The sequence below is a fragment of the Callithrix jacchus genome, chromosome 20 (genome assembly GCF_049354715.1).
Source record: "Callithrix jacchus isolate 240 chromosome 20, calJac240_pri, whole genome shotgun sequence".
In the NCBI taxonomy this organism is placed as follows: domain Eukaryota; kingdom Metazoa; phylum Chordata; class Mammalia; order Primates; family Cebidae; genus Callithrix; species Callithrix jacchus.
Genome location: NC_133521.1, coordinates 46,440,337 through 46,462,308, shown reverse-complemented (window position 1 = coordinate 46,462,308; position 21,972 = coordinate 46,440,337). Strand labels below are relative to the sequence as shown.

Below are 21,972 nucleotides of genomic sequence, written 5' to 3'. Positions count from 1 at the left end.
ATGGTGAAAACTTGTCTCTACTAAAATACAAAAACTTTGCCGGGCATGGCGGTGAGTGCCTGTAATCCCAGCTACTCAGGAGGTTGAGGCAGGAGAATTGCTTGAACCTGGGGGGCGGAGGTTGCAGTGGGCAGAGATCTTGCCACTGCTCTCCAGCCTGGGCGACACATTGACACTCCGTCTCAAAAAAAGAAAAGAAAAAGAACAGTAAGGAAGATTAACATAGAGTCTCAAGGGGTAAGTAAATGAGATTATTTCAGCTTACCTGGATGTTGGAAATTTTTTAAACTAGAACGCCTTGAAAGGGTGTATTTCTCATTGTGGGTTTTGGACAAAGGAGTTTGAAGGACCTGGGACCAGACAGTCTCCAGCAGGGCCGTTAGCTCATGAAGCACCTTTGTGAAAAACGGCTTGACTGGCGGTGTCAGATTGGTCTCAGCCCCTGCTGCCCCCTTGGCCAGGAGCCTTGTGCATGCCTGAACTTGCACAGCTCTGCACGGCAGCCCTGGATCTTGAGTCTCTTCAGCTGTGATGTTCCATTCTATTAATCAAAGATGGGGATCCTGGCTCTTCTCAAAGTGGGCAGAAAGTGATCTGGGAGTCATAATGGAACACAAGCCAAATGGAAGGCTGCTATGTATGAAAGAAGAATGTGTAAAATGTTAGAGCTGTAATGGGAGCATAAATTAAAGATACAGCCTCTCAGAACCAGCTGCAGTAAGGGGACCTTGTAAATCCTTTGCATCCTAGCGGTTTATCAGTGGGAGGGAGCTGTTGCCTCCCCTGCTGACTTGGTGGCTCCCCACTCTCTCACGTTGAGAGGATAAACAGCTGGTCTCAGAGAGGCATTAGCCACACCTTACCGAGAGCAACTACTCCACCATCTGGCTCCCAGTGCAACTGTGTGGCCCGTCCCTGCCTTCCATAGATAAGCTGATGGGTAGGACGCTGCCGCAGGCCTCCCCAAAGCCTTCAAAAGGCCAAGCCCACTCCAGCATCTCATCTCTCCTGCCACCCAGCAGCCTGAACCACAGGGCACTGCACTGGGCTCCTGGAGCTATGCCGGGGGCCGAAGTTAAGCCCATTGTCCTGAGAAACCCCTAGAGGCCACCTCAGGATGGGGGCCTCCTTCCTGCCTGGCCACCACCTGGCTGCGTGATGTCAGCACAGCAGCACCTGTGGCCACTGTCCTCAAGGGGTGGCTCCCAAGCCTCCTGGGAAGGAAGGGGCCGTGGCAGCATTGCCGTCATCGTGGCCAGCCGTGGGGCTCCACCCAGGGCAGAAGCAGGCTGTGGAATGAGCTGGACCCAGAGGTAGATGCACAGCGGGGCTGCTGAGAGTCCAGGCATGAATGTAGCTTGGGTCTGGTCTTCATGGGGAGAGGGGCCAGGCTGCAGAAGTGTCGGGAGCTGGGAGGCTGAGGGTGGGGCTGGTGTTCACTGCTCACGCCCAGCAGGTGGGAAGGGGCACCCAGTGCAGCAGGAGCCAGGCCCAGCCTGAGTGCAATGGCCCATGTCCATTATGGTGGCTCAGGGACCAGCCATGGCAACTGTTGAGTATTCTCAATGTCCCCGTTGGGGAGTAGGCCATTCAGGACTTGAGCTTTGTGGGGGTTCTCTGAAAATTGCCTTGTTCACCTGCAGCAATGGGGTTCATTCAGCATTTGTGCTGTGTGGTCCCACCTCCCGGTCACAGCTGATTGGGTGAGAGGTGCACAGCTGAGCCAATCAGATCTGTCCTGGGACTGGAGACTGTGTGCTGCCTGTCACCTTGGTGTGAAGACAGAGCCAGCCAGCCCCAGCAGCCAGCCCACATGGCTTTAACTAGGTTCCAGTTAGGTCTCTTGGGAGGCCTGCCAACCCTCCATGCTGCCCTGGATTTTAATGAAGGCAGCTATTCTTCCATGTGTTTGCCTCTTTTGCCTGAAGTGCCCCTGAGTGCTTTCTAGCTCTTCTAACCCAAGGTGCTGTAGTTTAAGCCTGGTCACAAGGGTGGAGCCGTAGGAAGCTGCATTGGTAGAAACAGAGTCTGGGCCGGGTACGGTGGCTCACGCCTGTAATCCCAGGAGTTCAAGACCATCCTAGCCAATGTGGCGAAACCCCATCTCTACTAAAAATACAAAAATTAGCCATGCGTGCTGGCGTGTACCTGTAATCCCATGTACTCGGGAGGCTGAGGCAGGAGAATTACTTGAACCTGTTAGGCGGAGGTTGCAGTGAGCCGAGATCGCACAATGGCATTCCAGCCTGGGTGGCAGAGCAAGACTCTGTCTCAAAAAAAAAAAAAAAAAGTAATTGAAGTAAAGGCTGAGCATGTTGGCCATGCCTCTAATCCCAGCACTTTGGGAGGCCAAGGTAGGAGGATCACTTGAGTCCAGGAGTTAAAGGCTGCAGGGAGCTGTGACAGTGCCACTGTGCTCCAGCCCAGACCAGAGACACAGCGAGACCTTGTCTGGAAAGAAAAGACGCTTTCGGGAGAATGAGTGGACCTGTACCAATGACAAGAAATGGCAGATGGGCAGTGCCCTCAGCTCACCCTCTAGAGCGGCAGTGCTCCCCCAGAAGGAAGGTCCAGCTGCTTCCCAGCAGGGGCAAAGCCCCTTCCTTCCTCCAGGAAGTCAGTATCAATGCTCCTTGATTTTTTTTGTTTGTTTGTTTCTTTGAGATGGAATTTCTCTCTTGTGGCCCAGGCTGGAGGGCAATGGTTTGATCTTGGCTCACTGCAGGCTCCGCCTCCCAGGTTCAAGTGATTCTCCTGCCTCGTCCTCCTGAGTAACTGGGATTACAGGCATGAGCCACCACACCCAGCTGATTTTGTATTTTTAGTAGAGTTGGGGGTCTCTCCATGTTGGCCAGGCTGGTCTTGAACTCCCAGCCTCAGGTGATCTGCCCACCTCAGCCTCCCCAAAGTGCTGGGGTTACAGGCGTGAGCCACGGTGCCCGGTCGATGTTCCTTGACTTCATGACTTTGAAGGCCCTGCTACAAACCAGCGGGAGCTGATGTCTCGAAGGCCCAGGATGAATAAGACGTGACCCTGCATTGAGGGGCTCCTAGCCTGGCAGACATGAAGGTCACCCTAGTGCTCAAGGACTCAGGCTGGAGGAAGATGATCATTCATTCAAGAGCACTAACCGAGCACCTCCTGTGCTCCAGGCACTGTGCTGGGAGCCCAGGGAGTCGTGGTGAGCTTCCAGCAGGGCAGCGCACCCTAAACAGGCTGGCACTGCACCTTTCCAGGGAACTGTGAGCTCAAGTCCCCCGGGCCTGAAGCTGCAGAGTCTGGGAGAGAGACTGGTCCTGGCGGGAGCACGGCTGGGCTGGTTCCTGGGTTTGGGCAGTGAGGAGGAGGTGCAGACACTCCCGTTTCAGGGCTTTCAGCCTCAGGGAACATCTGGTCTTCCCCTAAGGAAAACGGAGACTTACACTCAGGACAGGCAAAACCAGGTTTTGTTTATTTGTTTGTTTTGAGAGCCAGTCTCACTGTCACCCAGGCTGGAGTGCAGCCACACGATCTCAGCTCACTGTAACCTCTGCTTCCTGGGTTCAAGTGATTTTCCTGTGTCAGCCTCCTGAGTAGCTGGGACCACAGGCACCTGCCACCACACGCGGCTAATTTTTATTTTTGGTAGAGACAGGGTTTCACCATGTAGGCCAGGCTGGTCTAGAACTTCTGACCTCAGGTGATCCACCTGCCTCGGCCTCCCAAAGTGCTGGGATTACAGGCATACGCCACCATGTCCTGCTAATTTTTGAATTTTTTTTTTATTTTTAATAGAGACAGGGTTTCACCATGTTGGCCAGGCTGGTCTCGAACTCCTGACCTCAGAAGATGCTCCCACTTTGGCCTCCTAAGGTGCTGGGATCACAGGTGTGAGCCACCACACCTGGCCCCATTTTCATATTTTTTTGTAGAGTCAGGGTCTCACTATGTTCAAGACTGTTGGTCTTGAACTCTTGGGCCCAAGAGATCCTCCCGCCTTGGCCTCCAAAGTGCTGGGACTATAGGCATGAGCCTAAAAAAAATTAGCTGGAGAGGTGGCATGCACCTATAGTCCCAACTACTTGGAAGGCTAAGGTGGGAGGATTGCTTGAGCATGGGAGGCTTAGGCTGCGTGAGTGGTGATGGTGCCACTGCACTCCAGCCCAGCAACAAAGCCAGACCCTATTTTTAAAAAAGGTGGGCTGGGTACAGTGGCTCATGCCTATAATCCCAGCGTTTTGGGAAGCCAAGGCAGGTGGATCCCTTCAGGCCAGAAGTTCAAGACCAGCCTGGCCAACATAGTGAAACCCTGTCTCTACTAAAAATACAAAAATTAGCTGGGTGTGGGGGCAGGTGCCTGTAATTCCAGCTACTCGGGAGGCTGAGGTCGGAGAATCGCTTGACCCTGGAAGGCGGAGGTTTCAGTGAGTCGACATGGCGACACTGCGCTCCAGCCTGAGTGACAGAGGTCGACTTCATCTCAAAATAAATAAATAAACAAACAAATAAAATAGATCATATCAGTTGGCCAGGCGTGATGGCTCATGACTGTAATCCTGGCACTTTGGGAGGCCAAGGCAGGTGGATGGATCATTTGGGGTCAGGAGTTCAAGAGCATCCTGGCCAACATGGTGAAACTTCGTCTGTACTAAAAACTACAAAATCTTACTGAGTGTGGTGGCACACACCTGTAGTCCCAGCTACCCCAAGGTCCAGGCTTGCTGGCGGGAGGCGTTCTGCCTGGGGACGGTGTGGCTCTGCTGCAGGTGTGGAACATTCCCCAGGATGAACTCTGCCGCCAGTAACTGCCAGCTTGGGGACAAGGTCAGCAGGTCAGGTTGGGAAGCTCGAAGGAACCCAAGCGGGAGGTTCTCGGTGGACTTTAGGGTGGTTGGCCCACGTGGCAAACATATCTGTGGGAGCACTACCCTCTGGGGGTGTGGGAGGCCGTCTCTCTGGGGTTGGCCCTGTCCTCAGACCAGCTGCTATTGAGAGTGCCTCGGAAACAACACAGGCTTTCCTGATGGGGCTCTCTCACTCCCGAACGTCCAGAAAGCAGACCCCGAGGCAGAGGCTTCCTGCCAGGACTCCACTGGGGTGGGCAAGGCCAGAGCAGTGTGAGCAGTGGAGAGAGCGAGGCAGGATGGACAGGAGCCCACGGAAGGCGCGTCCTGGAGCTGGCTGTCTCCACGTGCAGCCAACTACACAGCCACACACGAGGTTCCTCCAGGCTGTGGGGGAACTTGCCTTGGGCTGTGCAGGCAGGAGAAGTGTTTCTGCACCAGCTCTCACTGATGGAGGGTCAGCTATGCTCCCCTCTGGATGGCACCCCTGGGTGTGGGTGGGTCCTGAGTGTCTCCGCCTCCCTGACAGTGCAGAAGCCCTGAGCAGAAGGCAGGGGCAGGAGTGGGCAGGGGAAGGACTCGACCAGGGCCAGGGCCCACGTGACGCTGCTGCCTGTGGACACGCTGAGCTGTGGCTCGGTGGCTGTGGTCAGTGGTCAGTCATCTGCAGTGGCCACTGACCTCATGCCCACTCTTCAGGCATGTAGTGAGCCTCCTCGTGGCTCTGGGGGTACAGTCACCTGAGATATAGCTTTAGGGAACCCCAGGCCCAGGGCCACAGATGGTTACACCCCAAGGACATGCTAGGGGGCCTCAGGGGGTCAGAGCAGAGTGAGGTGAGCTCTGCACAATTAGGAAGGGCTCAAGGGTGGGGACTGCTGGAAGGCGGAGGAGGTGTTTGCCAGGTGAGGGACAGCATTCCAAGGGGCTGCAGGACTGAGGCCCTGGGGGATCCCATGCCCTGTGTGGTTGGTGCAGTGCTAGGGGAGTGAGCATTGAGGAGGGGGTGGCCACTGAGCTATGCCGAGAGGAGAGGATGAAGACAGGAGAGCCGTGTCCTGCTCCCTTGGGCCTGAATGCCACTGGACCTCCTGTCTCCCTTCTCTGCTCTCAATTAGAGCCCCAGGGCAGTAGAGGACACTACCCATGCAGGGCTCCATGCCTCGCTGCCCAGAGTGTGGCTGGTAAGGGGCTGCTTTCCGCCTGTCCCTGAGTGCCCGTCCATCTGTGGGATCAGCACGGGGCCGGGGGCTCCAGAGCCAAATGTGCGTGGGAGTGTCAGAGTGTTTGGGCTGGAGGAGGCGGGGCTGACTGTGAAACCCTCCTCTGTCCTGAAAGCCAGGACTCCAAGGGCCCTGCGTTAGCTGCTCCGCCCTCGAGCCGCCCAGAGAGTCTGGACCCAGGAGTGTGGGCAGGAAGGACATGGCAGGCGGCAGGGGCACCCCAGTTGCACTCGGGCCAGTCGGTCCCCTCTCAGCTCTGACCAGGCCCCTAGGAAAGCCAGCCACGGAGTGGGCCACAAGCAGGCAGGTGAGTCAGAGGGCAGAGGTCCCAGCAGGCACCCAGCTGGGGGCCAGGCTGGTTTGTGGGTTCCAGGACTTTCTTCTCGTCATCCATGATGCTCCGCTCATCCCCACTGCAGCCTGGGGCAGCCAGCGATTCTGTGCTCACCTGAGCAGGACCCACGTAGCCACCACCACTTCTCAGAGACCCTACTGGGGCCGAGCTTGGAGGGTGGGTGGATCCCGGTCCCATCCCCCCTGTGCCTGTCTCTGAAGCCCCAGCACTGCACTTACTTCACGAGACCACAAAGGGCCATGAGACCGCAGGGGCTGCTGCAGGAGGGCCCTGGGTTCATCTTCAGTGGGAGCAGAATCCTCACTCAGGCCTGCGCCCTTGGTCTCCAGCCCAGGGTCAGCCCCGTCCTTCCAATCAGCCCATCCAGTTGGGCTCTGGTTTTACTGCCAGGGCGGGGGCAGTGAGAGCCAAGGATGAATCAGTGTCTCACCCCAGCTTCCTTGCTGCCGTTTGGAGCCCTCGGGACCCCCTTTGCTGCTGGTCAGGGTTTGTCACACAGCTTCTGGCCACACTGCAGGGTCCTAATGCCAACCTACTAACCCTCAGCTGCCTGCTGAGGTCAGCAGGCAGGTTCCAGGCCAGACTTCAAGCCGCGGTGCCAGGCAGGTGCGCTGCTGACTCACATGCAGTAGCACCCTGAGCATGGGTGGAGCAAGAATGGAGGCAGGGGCCTGCAGGTCAGCTCCCAGTGGGCAGGTGGGTGGGAGAGGACAGTTACTGAGGACAGCCATGGGGGATGAGAGTGAGGGTTCCCCTCCCCTCTCCCCCTCCCCCCTTCCCCCCTCCCTTCCCTGTGGGATATCACGGCATATCATGGCTGCTGTGTCTGATGCCTGCTAAGTTCCTGAAGTCTGTGTCCTCCCGAAAGGCAGGAGAGAACTTTCTGTTTCCCAGGCCTGCTCCATGAGGGCCTCTTGCTGGACCCCGCTCTGAGCAGCAGCAGGCAGGCCCCTTGCTTTACAGGGAAGAAAGGACTGAGGGCCCTGGGGCTCTGTAGCTTGTCCAAGACCTCAAGGCAATGGCCAGGCGTGGTGGCTCCCGCCTGTAATCTTTGGAGGCCAAGGCGGGCGGATCACCTGAGGTCAGGAGTTCAAGACCAGCCTGACCAACATGGTGAAACCCCGTCTTAAATAAATAAATACATAAAAGACCTAAAAACCCCAAGGGGCACAGCTCAGGACACACTGCCCAGCTTCAGAGCTTCCCTGAGGACCAGGTCTGGCTCCCGCAGAGGCAGGCGGTGACAGCAGTGATCCGAAGGCTTCCTCCCTCCGGTGGGGCTGGGAAAGCGCAGAGGGATGGGGCGGGGGCCGGGAATCAGATGCACGAGCAGTGGGAACCTGTCTGCTGCCTGCCAAGCAAGGGCCTTTTGGAAGAAAGTGCCTTTGGCCTGTGTGGTCTGCAGAGCCCCCAGCTTGGTGCGCCAGCTAGGAGCAGCCCCTTAGAAGAACCAGGGACCCTCGGCAGGAGCAGGTGCGTGCTTGTGCCCTGCTGATCAGTTCCTGTTCTTGGTTTCCAGGAAAGGGAGCCTGAGGAACTCAATGGGAATTCGCTCAAGGAAATAAAACAAGAAGTCCCCAAATCTCGCAGTCCCTGGCCAGGAGTCAGGAAAGCAATAAGCAGAAGACACAGAGACTGTGGCTGCCTCTGGGGAGGGACCCGGCTGCTAGGGAGGCTGCCTCTGGGGAGGGATCCAGGCTGTGAGGGAGGCAGAGAGTTGACTGAAAATTGTTTCTGTATTTTTTTTTTTTGAGACAGAGTTTTACTCTTCTCACCCAGGCTGGAGTGCAATGGTGTGATCTCTGCTCACCACAACCTCCACCTCCCAGTTTCAAGCGATTCTCCTGCCTCAGCCTCCCGAGTAGCTGGGATTACAGGCATTTGCCACCACACCCTGCTACTTTTTGTATTTTTAGTAGAGACGGCGTTTCTCCATGTTAGGCTAGTCTCGAACTCCTGACCTCAGGTGATCCGCCCACCTTGGCTTCCTAAACTGCTGGGATTACAGGCATGAGCCACCGTGCGCAGCCTGAAAACTGTTTTAACCATGTATATATTTCTTAAAATGGTCTATCATGGTAAAAATGCATAATATAAACATGCCTTTTAAATAATTTTTAACTGCCCAATTTAGAGGCATTAAGCGCATTTACAATGTTGTATACCCACCACTATTTCCAGAATCTTTTTCTCACCCCAAAGAGAAACTGTCACCATTAAACAGAAGCTGCCCACTTCCCCCTCTGGCCTGGTAACCACCCTCCATTCTCTGTCTCCATAGACAGTTCATGTATGAAGAGCCACATGATGCGTTCCCTCTGTGCCTGGCTCCCTGCCCTCCGTGTCCTGTGCTCGGGGGCATTCCATCCCTGTGCTGGCACAGTGGCTCACACCTGTGATCCCAGCACCTTGGGAGGCCAGGCAGGAGCATGAGCATGGGAGCTTGAGACCAGCCTGGGCAACATAGCAAGACCCATCTCTAAGAAAAAAAAATTAGCTGAGTGTGATGGTGCATGCTTGTAGTCCCAGTGGCTTGGGAGGCTGAGGTGGGAGGCTTCCTTGAGCCTGAGAGTTCCAGGCTACAATGAGCCATGATTTTACCACTCTAGCTTGGTAGCCTGGGTGACAGAGTGAGACCCTGTCTCACCAAAAAAAAAAAAAAAAAAAAAAAAGCTCCTCTCTGTTGTAGCATACTCCAGAGTTTCATTTCCTTTTCTGGTTTTTATTTCTTTTTAAATAACATTGGATTTTATAACAGATCACTTTTTTTTTTTTTTTTTTGAGACGGAGTTTCGCTCTTGTTACCCAGGCTGGAGTGCAATGGCGTGATCTCGGCTCACCGCAACCTCCACCTCCTGGGTTCAGGCAATTCTCCTGCCTCAGCCTCCTGAGTAGCTGGGATTACAGGCACGCGCCACCATGCCCAGCTAATTTTTTGTATTTTTAGCAGAGACGGGGTTTCACCATGTTGACCAGGATGGTCTCCATCTCTTGACTTCGTGATCCACCTGCCTCGGCCTCCCAAAGTGCTGGGATTACAGGTGTGAGCCACCGTGCCCAGCCCAGTTATTTTTATTTTTTTGAGACAGGGTCTTGATCTACTGGCCAGGCCGGAGTGCAGTGGTACCATCACGGCTCACTGCAGCCTCCATCTCCTAGGCTCTAGCAATCTTCCTACCTCAGCCTCCTAAGTAGCTGGGACCACAGGCAGGCACCACCACACCTGGCTAATGTTTTCTTTTTTGTAGAGACAGGTCTCACTGTGTTGTCCAGGGTGGTCTGCAACTCCTGGCCACAAGCCATCCTGCTTCAGCCTCCAAAGTGCTGGGATTACAGGTGTGAGCCCCCTCACCCAGCCTAAAATTAATTTTTAAGTATAGACAAGTAATGATGGCTATATTATGTTTGGGGGAAAGTTACAACCTGCATGATAAAGCTCAAAGTCCCTCTGACCCCTCTTGTCCTGACTTTTCCTCTCTCCCAAGGGGACGTGACCACTAAATCACCGGCCTGGTGTGGTGGCTCACGCCTGGAATCCCAGCAGTTTGGGAGGCCAAGGAGGCCTGGAGTTCAAGACCAGCCTTGCCAACATGTTGAAAGCTCGTCTTTAATAAAAATACAAAAATTGGCCAGGTGTGGTGCTGCACGCCTGTAGTCCCAGCTACTTGTGAGGCTGAGGCAGGAGAATTGCTTGAACTTGGGAGGTGGAGGCTGCAGTGAGCCAAAATCATGCCACTGCACTCCAGCCTGGGCGACAGAGCGAGACTTCATCTCAAAGAAATAAAATAAAATTTAAATTTAAATTTAAAAAATCACTGCTTTTTTTTTTTTTTTTTTTGAGATGAAGCCTCCCTCTGTTGCCAGGCAGGAGTGCCATGGTGCGATCCTGGCTCGCTGCAACCTCTGCCTCCTGGGTTCAAGCGATTCTCCTGCCTCAGACTTCTGAGTCGTTGGGATTGCAGGTGCTGGCCAGCACACCCAGCTCATTTTTGTATTTTTAGTAGTGATGGGGTTTTGCCATGTTGGTCAGGCTGGTCTTGAACTCCTGACCTCAGGTGATCTGCCGGCCTCAGCCTCCTGAAGTGCTGGGATTACAGGCATGAGCCACCATGCCTGGCCAAATCACTGTTTCAAACAGCAACAAAAATAAAAAGCAACAGCAAGCTGAGAAAGGGCCCCTGTCTGTGGAGCAGTGGGACAGGAGTGACTCGGACTTAGAATCTGGAAGGCTGGGTGCAAGGCTGGGCTATTCCTTTGGCAAGGCTGGGCTATCCCTCTCTGGCGCTAACTCAACCACAGGGGTTGAGTGAGAACACGGTCCAAATTCCTGAATGGGTCATAGACTGGGCACAAGAGGAGATGCAGCCAGACGCACCACAGCTGCGGGAGAGGTGGGCTCCCGTGCCCCTGCCCACCCCACCTCTCCCTGCCCGGCAAGCAGAGATCTTCTTCTGAGTGTTTGTCTCCATTTTGTTAATTTTATTTTGTGAATAAGTGAATTATGTATAAAGCAAAACATTAGAACAGCACCAAAGGGCGGGGAAGACAGGCCTCCCTCCCACCCCAGGTGGGTGACAGTGGCTCTGAGTGCACCCAATTGCTTTTCATTTTCATTGTAACATTTTCATTGTTACAATTTAACATTTTCAATTCAAGATACAATTGTAACACTGTATCTTAGCAATTGTTCTTCCTGCATAATGGAGCATTTGCAGGTTTCTCTCCTACTGCTGCTACACAGTAACACTGTATCTTAGCAATTGTTCCATGTTGTTACAAAACGGCTCAAGGGATTCTCTTTACTACTGTGCAGCCCTCCACTGAGAGATACACTATCATTTATTTCCCAGGCTGCTGTGGGTGGCGGTTTTCCCCGTCTAGAGCACCTACATCCAACACCTCTGCAAAGTCCATCTGCACAGCAAGCCCCCAGACTTCCCCACCTCTGTAGCGACTTTTCAAAGTCAGACCAGAGAGTGAGACTTGGAGAGAAAGCAAATAAGCCTTTAAATACTAAACTTCCCATGAAAAACCCCAATTTCTGGCTTGCTTATTTATTTATTTATTTATTTATTTTTTGGGACGGAGTTTTGTTCTTGTTACCCAGGCTGGAGTGCAATGGTGCGATCTCGGCTCACCGCAACCTCCGCCTCCTGGGTTCAGGCAATTCTCCTGCCTCAGCCTCCTGAGTAGCTGGGATTACAGGCACGCGCCACCATGCCCAGCTAATTTTTTGTATTTTTAGTAGAGACGGGGTTTCACCATGTTGACCAGGATGGTCTCGATCTCTTGACCTCGTGATCCACCCGCCTCGGCCTCCCAAAGTGGGCTTTTTTTTTTTTTTTTTTTTTTTAATGGAGTTTTGCTCGTCTCCCAGGCTGGAGTGCAATGGCATGATCTCGGCTCACTGCAACCTCTACCTCCCAGGTTCAAGTGATTCTTCTGCCACAGCCTCCCGAGTAGCTGGGATTATAGGCATGCACCACCAACCCCGGATAATATTTGAATTTTTGGTAGAGACGGGTTTTCAGCATGTTGGCCAGGCTGGTCTTGAACTCCTGACCTGAAGGGATCCTTCCTCTTTGGCCTCCCAAAGTGCTGGGATGACAGGCCTGAGCCACTGCAACGGCCTCGCGTTCTTTTGTTTTTGTTTTATGAATGAGAGCTTCTTATGTTGCTCAGGTTAGCCTTGAACTCATAGCCTCGTGTCCTCAAGCTCCAGGACAACTGGAGCGGCTCCCGGTTTTTTTTTTTTTAAGGTTGGAGGGTAGGCTTGTGCTGGGCTCTCTTGTGAGTTGCCAGTGTCTTGAGGCTCAGCGGCCACAGCCCCCCAGACCCCAACCCCTCCCTTCTGCAGCTGAGTTTGGGGGCCATCGACTGAGCCCAATTAAACGGTGTAGAGCCCTTCCCCTTTTCCTTTCAGTGCCTCCCGTCAAGGACAGACGAAGGCCAAGCCGAGGTGGCCTGGGTGAGGGCAGGTCTGGGTGAGGGTCCCAGAACACCCTGGGTTCAGACCCCGCCTCTCCGTCGCTGGGCGCCGCGGCAGCAGGTGCACAGGCCGTGGCTCCTCTCACGGTCTCACAGCAGAGCGACCCCGGCAAAGCCGCCTGCGGTGGCCAGCGTGGCTGGGAGCAGCCCCCAGGCCCCCTTCAGACCCTCGCTGACCTGACCGCGGCGCCGTTGGGCCTCAGCATCCCGCGCGCTCCCTCCGGGACCAGCAGGCCCGGCCGCTGCGGGAACTCCGAGCCTCCCCACGGTCCCCAGGGGGCGCTGCGTGCTCGCGCCTCCCGGAGTAAAGCGAAAGTCCCTTGGGCACGCGGGGCGCAGTTGCGCGTGGGGCGCTGCCTGGGGGAGCCAGGCCCGGGGACCCTTTATTTAGCGCCCGGGCCCCAGTCCCGGCCCGGCCCAGAGAGAAGCGCGCCTGCCACCGCCAGGCACACTCGGGGCCGCGGGGCCAAGGCTGCGGGAGGGCGGGGGGTCCGCTTGGGGCCAGCGCGGGTCGGGGGCCCCCAGGCAGCAGCGCAGGCCGGAGGGCGGACGGGCTGCGCGGGGCAGCGGAGGGGGTGCCTGGGCGCGCCGGGCCGTCGGGGCAGCGCGGAGGCGGGCACGCCGGGGAGGGCGGGCGGGGGCCGAGCTTATAAAGGCCCGCGGGCGGGGGAGGGCGGGAGCCGCCGTCCGGCCCAGCTTGGCCCCAGTGAGCCGCGCGCTGCGCTCCGCCGAGGGGCAGGGCGGACGCCTGAGCGAGCGCGGGCCCGGGCCGTCGGCACCGGCGGGGCACAGCGGGCCCGGCCGAGGAGGAGGAGGAAGAGGAGAAGGAGGCGCACGCGGGTCCCCGCGGGTCAGCCATGGCGCGCCAGTCCCGGGGCCCCCGCACCGCCCCATAGCGCCGCGGCGTCCGCACGGACCGGGCCGGGCCCTGGGCCCTCAGGATGGAGCCGCACGTGCTCGGCGCGGTCCTGTACTGGCTGCTGCTGCCCTGCGCGCTCCTGGCGGGTGAGTAGGAGCCGGAGGGGCTGCGTCTAGGCTCCCCACGGCCTGATCACCTGGCGACGCCGGCCGGGGCGGGCAGGAGGGCGGGCGCGGAGATTCCCCGGGACGCGCGGCCCGGGCGCCCGCATTCCTGAAGCATGAGTGCGCCAGGCGGCGGGGCTCGGGTCCCAGAGTCGGGCTGGAAGGGCGGCGGCGGGGGGTGGGGGGGAGACGGCACCGCGCGCCCACGGGGCGGTCGGGCGAACGCCGGGGATAGCGAGGCTGGCGTCTCCGCCGGGGCCTGCGGAGAGGGGGCCCCCGGGCGAGGGGGTGTTTGCCCCGGTGGGAGGTGCCAGAGCGCTGTGGGGTGGGGGGGGGACCGCGAATCTCTTTTTCTCTTTCGTGTTTAAAAAAAAAAAAAGCGCAGACTTGCATCAGGACTTCCTGACCAATCTGGGAGCAGGCGGGCTTCCTGCCTGGAGCTGTTTAATTTGGAGCTTCCCGAGCCCAGCCCCGCTTCCACCGCGGCACCCCCTCTGCCGGACTGAGGCGGTCCCATACTTTGGAAAAAAATAGTGTGGGTTCCTCCCTGCTCCTCCCTTGCCCTACTGGGCTCCGTTTCGCAGGGGCGGGGGCGGCCTCTGCCCTGGTGTGGGGGAGGGGACACCCCGGAGGCTGTGGCCTGGTGTCAGGGCGGGCAGGGGTCCTCAGTCCTGGCCTCTGTGTCCCCTGCTTGCTGGGCAGTGGTGCCCCTTATGGGAACCGCACCCGGGTGGTCTCCACGGCCTGGCACCCCTACCCCTTCCCAACCTGGGTCTACCCAGGACCCAGGGCGGGTCCCCTCCTCCCGGGTGCGCTCCTCGTGTGCCTGAGCGGGAAAGCAATCAGATGAGATTAAACCACGCGAAAGTGGGATGATTTGCAATGGGAGTCCGCTGTGTCCGTCGCAGGTGTGGGGTTTTCATTCTAAAAGCCCTTCCACAGCCGTTGCCAGCTTCAGGTGGGAGCTCGCCCAGCGCTCGTGTTGGGAATCAAGAGCCGCCTGCGTGAGACTCCCAGACAGTGCGTTTGGATCAAGTAGCCCAGAAAGGTGGTGACACTTGGGGACCGTGTTCTAGACAGGAATCACTGGAAACCGTCAAGGTTGGAGAGGAGAGGTTTCGAGCAACTTGCTTCAGTGCCTCAGCCCTGTGTGGCCTGGGTGGCCTGGGACCTGCTGCCAGCACTGGGTCAGATGCGCCGTAAACAGGGCCTGGCCGTGTTCCTTCCTGTGCCTCAGAAACAGGACAGCACAGAGGCAGAGTCTGGAGCTTACGGGCCCTAGAGAGGGAAACAGGAAAGCTTCTTGTGCGGTTCACACGGAGCGTTCGCGTTTCCTCCTGTGTCTGAGGGGACTTGGGGCCCTTCCTGCGGGGAATGTCCCCTCTCAGACAGTGGCTGCTCCTTGGGCAGAGCTGGCAATGTTTTTCTTTAAAGGGCCAGATAGTAAATATTTTCATGTCACAAAATATTCTTCTGGTGTTTTTTCCAGCCATTAAAAAATGTAAAAGCCAGTAGCTCATGGGCTGTACCTAAACAACTGTTGGGTCAGATTCTGTGGCAGTGACCTGACCCCCGAGCGTTGGTCAGGGGCCTGGGTTCCTCTCCCGTCCCCATTGCCGTCCTGGTGGGGGATCCCGGGGAGGGATCACGTTCTTCTTACTGTTGGCTTCCTTGGGGAGGAGGTGGAGGTAACCCAGGGGTCCTCACCCTGGCCATGTGTCAGTTTCCTGTGACAGTTTTAAAAAATCTTGATGACTGGCTCTCTGTATGGTACTTTCTGTAAACCTAAAACTGCCGCTAAATAAAATCTATTAAGGTAGGAGATGCTGAATCCCAGTCCATCCCCCACACTGATTCTGTGTCTGGCATGGGGCGTGGGGCGTGGGGCGAGGGGTCTGGGCTTCAGTGCTTGTCGCGGGCGCCTGCGGGAGGTGGATGTGGAGCCAGCCGAGAGCCCGACCCGCCTGCTGGCTGGGACTCCTGAGTCAGGCTCTCTGGCCCTGGGGTGTGGGCAGCTCCAAGGGACCGTGGATGTGCAGGTTGGGCCGGCCGGGCCGGAGGCGGGACACTGGCGTTGCTGTCTTCTGAGGCCCCCTCCCTCTCCATCTCTGGCCAGCTTTGGCTGGAAGCTGTTAGTTCTACTGTGTTTTGGAAATGAATGAGGCCTTCAGAAGGCGTTAGTCAGTGTGTGCCTGTGCTGGCTCAGACAGTGCCTGGTGAGGGTTTGAGTCATCCTGCGTGCCTCTGGCCCCCACGCCCCTCCCCAAGTACAGGATCATTACCAACAAATCTGACAGAGTGCTGCCCTCACCCACAGGGAGCAGCAGCCTCCTTCGACAGCCTCACCTGCTCTTCCTGGAGGCTTGGGGGATCAGGACCAAGCTCTTCTAGAGAGATGTCAGCGCAGGGCTGGGCGCAGTGGCTCGTACCTGTAGGCCCAGAGCTTCAGGAGGCAAAGGGGGGAGAATTGCTTGAGCCTAAACGTTCGAGACCAGCCTGGGCAACATAGACCCCCATCTCTGAAGGAAAAAATTTTTTTTTTTTTTTTTTTTTTTTGAGATGGAGTTTCACTCTTGTTACCCAGGCTGGAGTGCAATGGCGTGATCTCAGCTCACCGCAACCTCTGCCTCCTGGGTTCAGGCAATTCTCCCTCCTCAGCCTCCTGAGTAGCTGGGATTACAGGCACGTGCCACCATGCCCAGCTAATTTTTTGTATGTTTAGTAGAGGCGGGGTTTCACCATGTTGACCAGGATGGTCTCAATCTCATGACTTCGTGATCCACCCGCCTCGGCCTCCCAAAGTGCTGGGATTACAGGCTTGAGCCACTGTGCCCGGCCTGAAAAATATTTTTAAATGAACTGGGCATGGTGGTGGTGCACCTGTAGTCCCAGCTACTCAGGACGCCAAGGTGGGAGGATGGTTTGAGTCCAGGGGTGGTAAGCCATGACTGTGTCACTGCACTCCAGCCTGGGTGACAGCTGCTGTCTCAAAAAAAAGGGGAGGAGGCAGGACATTTATGATTTGGATAGAACGGGACTGCACCTCCTGCTCTATCAGTGGAATAACTAGACAAGGCTGCGGAAAGCCAGGCGGTGAGAGCGTGGCCGTGGTGGGGCTAACCGTGGGACACGCACGTGGGCTGACAATATGGCTTCTGCTTTTCAGGGTGCCTCGTGGCATGGCCTGGGGGCACACCCACAACCGGCAAGCGGGGCGTCATCTGTTTCAGGCTGATTGTGAAGTGTCGCCAGTTAGCATGGGGGACGCTTCCTCCTCTTTCAGACCATGCTCACCATTGCAGTCTCACCAGCCGTGGGAGGCAGCCCAGAACAGGTCTTTTTCTGCCTCAGGGATGTGAACACGGAGGCCTGGGGGACAGCAGACACTTGGTCACAGCACTTAGCAGTGCAGACCCACCCAGCCCAGGATTGCAGTCACCCCTCAGAGGTCTGTGCTGGGGTCTCAGAGCCTGTGCAGAACCCTGGCCTGTCCCATGCGAGGATTCTGGGAAGAGCATAGCCGTGGCAGAGTGGGGCGGGGGCTGCGTTCCTCTGAGGCTTGGGGACCTCTTCCGAGCATCCGCTTGCTGGCGTGGCAGAGGGGCACGCTCTGTCTTCATGCTGGGCCTGGAGGCTGAGTGAGTCAGCAGGAAGGAGGGGGCCTAGCTCCCAGGGCTGCAGGTGCGAGTGTGCCCATGCGTGAGTGTGCATGTTTGGGGAAGGAGCAGGGACTGCCCAAGAGCTGAGATGGGTCACGGCAGGTGGTCATCATGAAGGGGTTGCTGGTGCCCAGGACACAAAGCTCCAGCCCTAGCTGCAAGGGTCCCACAGAGAGGAAGTGTCCTCTGGGGCGGGCAGGGGTACACCGGCTCTCATCCTGGCCCCAAGGCTGCTTCCTGGGCGGGTTCTCTCTTGCGCTGACTCAGCAGTGCATTTGCTTTCAGTGCTCAGAGACTGCGGGGAACCCTGTGGGTCTCGGACTCCGCCTTCACGGCCTCATCTGCCCTCTGCAGCCTGCTCCTGGGATGGGGCCACCACAGTCTGCAGGGTCCTGTGAGAGCCTTGTCACGCAGGAAGCCATTCCTGGCCACTCTGGCCTCAGAAATCCCCTTTTCAATTCAACAAAATGTTGCTCTTGTCTTTAGCTATTTTTATTTTTCTTTATTTATTTTTATTTATATTTTTGAGACAGAGGTTCACTTGTTACCCAGGCTGGAGTGCAATGGCGCGATCTTGGCTCACCGCAACCTCCGCCTCCTGGGTTCAGGCAATTCTCCTGCCTCAGCCTCCCGAGTAGCTGGGATTACGGGCACGTGCCACCATGCCCAGCTAATTTTTTGTATTTTTAGTAGAGATGGGGTTTCACCATGTTAACCAGGATGGTCTCGATCTCTTGACCTCGTGATCCACCCACCTCGGCCTCCCAAAGTGCTGGGATTACAGGCTTGAGCCACTGCGCCTGGCTTTAGCTATTTTTAGAAATAGACAACTAGATGTTTTTTCCCCCCAAGACAGATGCTCAGTCTGTCGCCCAGGCTGGAGTATAGTGGCATGATTTCAACTCACTGCAACCTCGGCCTCCAGGGCTTGAGCCATCCTCCTGCCTCAGCTCCCTCAGTACCTGGGATTACAAGTGTGCACCACCACACCTGACTCATTTTTGTATTTTTAGTAGAGATGGGGTTTCACCATGTTGGCCACGCTGGCCTTGAACTCCTGACTGTAAGTGATCCACCTGCCTTAGCCTCCCAGAATGCTGGGATTACAGCTGTAAGCCATCATGCCTGATGACAATTAGAGTTTTGCTTCTTTGTTTATATATGCTTTTTCTTCTGGTTCCAAAAAGGCACATTTGCCCTTCCTTGTGGTAGAGGATCCTAGCTCAGAGCAGTTAAGAATCAGCGCAGCATCCCACACACACCTCGGACATGGACAGCCCCTTGCTGGGTGTCTGTCCTGTGTTATTCTGAAACGCAAGCCGTAAGACCAGGCAGCTCTTGTGCCTCTGCCTTAGCCTGCCTTGAGGCCTGAGTCTCCTGGGTGAGTGTGGGGTGGGACCCTTTCCTGGCCCTGCTGGCATCCTCATCCTCACACCTGCCTTCTGTGGGTGTGGCGGGACCCTCTCCCGGCCCCGCTGGCATCCTCGTCCTCACACCTGCCTTCTGTGGGTGTGGCGGGACCCCCTCCCGGCCCCACTGGCATCCTCGTCCTCCCACCTGCCTTCTGTGGGTGTGGCGGGACCCTCTCCCGGCCCCACTGGCATCCTCGTCCTCCCACCTGCCTTCTGTGGGTGTGGCGGGACCCTCTCCCGGCCCCACTGGCATCCTCGTCCTCCCACCTGCCTTCTGTGGGTGTGGCGGGACCCCCTCCCGGCCCCACTGGCATCCTCGTCCTCCCACCTGCCTTCTGTGGGTGTGGCGGGACCCCCTCCCGGCCCCACTGGCATCCTCGTCCTCCCACCTGCCTTCTGTGGGTGTGGCGGGACCCCCTCCCGGCCCCGCTGGCATCCTCGTCCTCCCACCTGCCTTCTGTGGGTGTGGCGGGACCCTCTCCCGGCCCCGCTGGCATCCTCGTCCTCCCACCTGCCTTCTGTGGGTGTGGCGGGACCCTCTCCCGGCCCCGCTGGCATCCTCGTCCTCCCACCTGCCTTCTGTGGGTGTGGCGGGACCCTCTCCCGGCCCCGCTGGCATCCTCGTCCTCCCACCTGCCTTCTGTGGGTGTGGCGGGACCCTCTCCCGGCCCCGCTGGCATCCTCGTCCTCCCACCTGCCTTCTGTGGGTGTGGGGCGGGACCCTCTCCTGGCCCCACTGGCATCCTCGTCCTCCCACCTGCCTTCTGTGGGTGTGGGGCGGGACCCTCTCCCGGCCCCACTGGCATCCTCGTCCTCCCACCTGCCTTCTGTGGGTGTGGCGGGACCCCCTCCCGGCCCCGCTGGCATCCTCGTCCTCTCACCTGCCTTCTGTGGGTGTGGCGGGACCCCCTCCCGGCCCCACTGGCATCCTCGTCCTCCCACCTGCCTTCTGTGGGTGTGGGGCGGGACCCTCTCCCGGCCCCACTGGCATCCTCGTCCTCCCACCTGCCTTCTGTGGGTGTGGCGGGACCCCCTCCCGGCCCCGCTGGCATCCTCGTCCTCTCACCTGCCTTCTGTGGGTGTGGCGGGACCCTCTCCCGGCCCCGCTGGCATCCTCGTCCTCCCACCTGCCTTCTGTGGGTGTGGCGGGACCCTCTCCTGGCCCCGCTGGCATCCTCGTCCTCCCACCTGCCTTCTGTGGGTGTGGGGCGGGACCCCCTCCCGGCCCCGCTGGCATCCTCGTCCTCCCACCTGCCTTCTGTGGGTGTGGTGGCGGGACCCCCTCCCGGCCCCGCTGGCATCCTCGTCCTCCCACCTGCCTTCTGTGGGTGTGGCGGGACCCTCTCCTGGCCCCACTGGCATCCTCGTCCTCCCACCTGCCTTCTGTGGGTGTGGGGCGGGGCCCCCTTCCGGCCCCGCTGGCATCCTCGTCCTCCCACCTGCCTTCTGTGGGTGTGGCGGGACCCTCTCCCGGCCCCGCTGGCATCCTCGTCCTCCCACCTGCCTTCTGTGGGTGTGGGGTGGGACCCTCTCCTGGCCCCGCTGGCATCCTCGTCCTCCCACCTGCCTTCTGTGGGTGTGGGGCGGGACCCCCTTCCGGCCCCGCTGGCATCCTCGTCCTCCCACCTGCCTTCTGTGGGTGTGGCGGGACCCTCTCCCGGCCCCACTGGCATCCTCGTCCTTCCACCTGCCTTCTGTGGGTGTGGCGGGACCCTCTCCTGGCCCCGCTGGCATCCTCGTCCTCCCACCTGCCTTCTGTGGGTGTGGGGTGGGACCCTCTCCTGGCCCCGCTGGCATCCTCGTCCTCCCACCTGCCTTCTGTGGGTGTGGCGGGACCCCCTCCCGGCCCCGCTGGCATCCTCGTCCTCCCACCTGCCTTCTGTGGGTGTGGCGGGACCCTCTCCTGGCCCCACTGGCATCCTCGTCCTCCCACCTGCCTTCTGTGGGTGTGGCGGGACCCTCTCCCGGCCCCACTGGCATCCTCGTCCTCCCACCTGCCTTCTGTGGGTGTGGCGGGACCCTCTCCCGGCCCCGCTGGCATCCTCATCCTCACACCTGCCTTCTGTGGGTGTGGCGGGACCCCCTCCCGGCCCCGCTGGCATCCTCGTCCTCCCACCTGCCTTCTGTGGGTGTGGCGGGACCCTCTCCCGGCCCCACTGGCATCCTCGTCCTCCCACCTGCCTTCTGTGGGTGTGGCGGGACCCTCTCCCGGCCCCGCTGGCATCCTCGTCCTCCCACCTGCCTTCTGTGGGTGTGGCGGGACCCTCTCCCGGCCCCGCTGGCATCCTCGTCCTCCCACCTGCCTTCTGTGGGTGTGGCGGGACCCTCTCCTGGCCCCGCTGGCATCCTCGTCCTCCCACCTGCCTTCTGTGCGTGTGGCGCGGGACCCTCTCCTGGCCCCGCTGGCATCCTCATCCTCCCACCTGCCTTCTGTGGGTGTGGGGCGGGACCCCCTCCCGGCCCCGCTGGCATCCTCGTCCTCCCACCTGCCTTCTGTCCTGCGCTTGAGCTTGGAGCTCCTCTGTCAGCCCCGGTGCGGCTGCTGAGCCTGTTTTTTGGATCAGGACTCAGGGAGAAGGAACTTCATTCACACACCCAAGACCACACTGGTGGGAAGGAACAGGCCCAGGGCGGAGGCTTCTCCTCCCCTTGGTGAGTGAGTTCCACACCTGCTGGCAGAGGCACTGGAGGAGACATTGGGGTGCAGGGTCACTGGGAGGACGGGGCGGGCAGGGGCTTGGCTGACTTGGTGCAGCTTGTTGTCAGTAGCTGCCTCTGTCCTGCTCTGAACGTGCTGGGCCCTCACCCCACTCTCCAGGTCTGGGTTTCCTCCCCTGTAAGTCACACCATCAAAGCTTCACAGCCGCTTCCAAGTCTCGGGTCTCTTGGGTTTTGGATCTCACGCCCAGGCTGGGTGGGAGCACGGGCGGGGCAGCCCTCCCCCAGGAAGGCCGAGACTTCCTCACACAGTCATGGGGCCAGGAGACCCGGAATGCAGGCTTTCCCAGCTGTGCCACAAGCCCCCGTGGCCAGCGGTCCGTTGGGCCTCCATGGAGCCGAGGGGAAGGGGCCACTCACCACCAGGTCCCGGAGCACACAGGGCAGGTCCCAGGAGCAGAGGCAGCTTGGGACCTGCAGGGCTGTCGGTCTCCCTTATGCTCCACACACAGCGTGTCCCCAGGGGTGTCTGCAGCCCGGCTGTCCCCGTCCCCACCCCCCACCCGCCGCAGATTCCTCTGCACACAGTTTCATTCATGCGTCCTCTCATGCAGGTCCTGTGGGACTGAGCTCTGGGCAGCTGCCAGGAGTCTTAAGTTCTGGTTCAGGGCCAGGGAGGTAGATGTTGAGGGGCTGGGGCTCCCTGGTCTCCCTCCCAAGCCAGCCGGGAAAGGAGGCTGTGGGTTCCCGCATAGTTCTGGATGCACCATTGCTGTTTATACACAATTGTAAACAGTGCTGAGCACAGGCAGGGAAAGAAAGGGCAACTG

General features: G+C 58.5%; 1 protein-coding gene across 8 annotated transcripts in view; it reads left to right on the top strand.

Moving 5' to 3' along the window:
* Nucleotides 1–13,065: 13,065 nt before the first annotated feature.
* PIEZO1 (piezo type mechanosensitive ion channel component 1 (Er blood group)) overlaps nucleotides 13,066–21,972 on the top strand; it is a 73,016-nt gene continuing 64,109 nt past the window's right edge. For all 8 annotated transcript variants that reach the window (XM_078357974.1, XM_078357971.1, XM_035282075.3 and 5 more), the window contains exon 1: nucleotides 13,066–13,395. In XM_078357974.1, coding sequence (XP_078214100.1) covers nucleotides 13,332–13,395 — 64 coding nt within the window. In that variant the 5' untranslated portion in view covers nucleotides 13,066–13,331. The remainder of the gene's footprint in view (nucleotides 13,396–21,972) is intronic.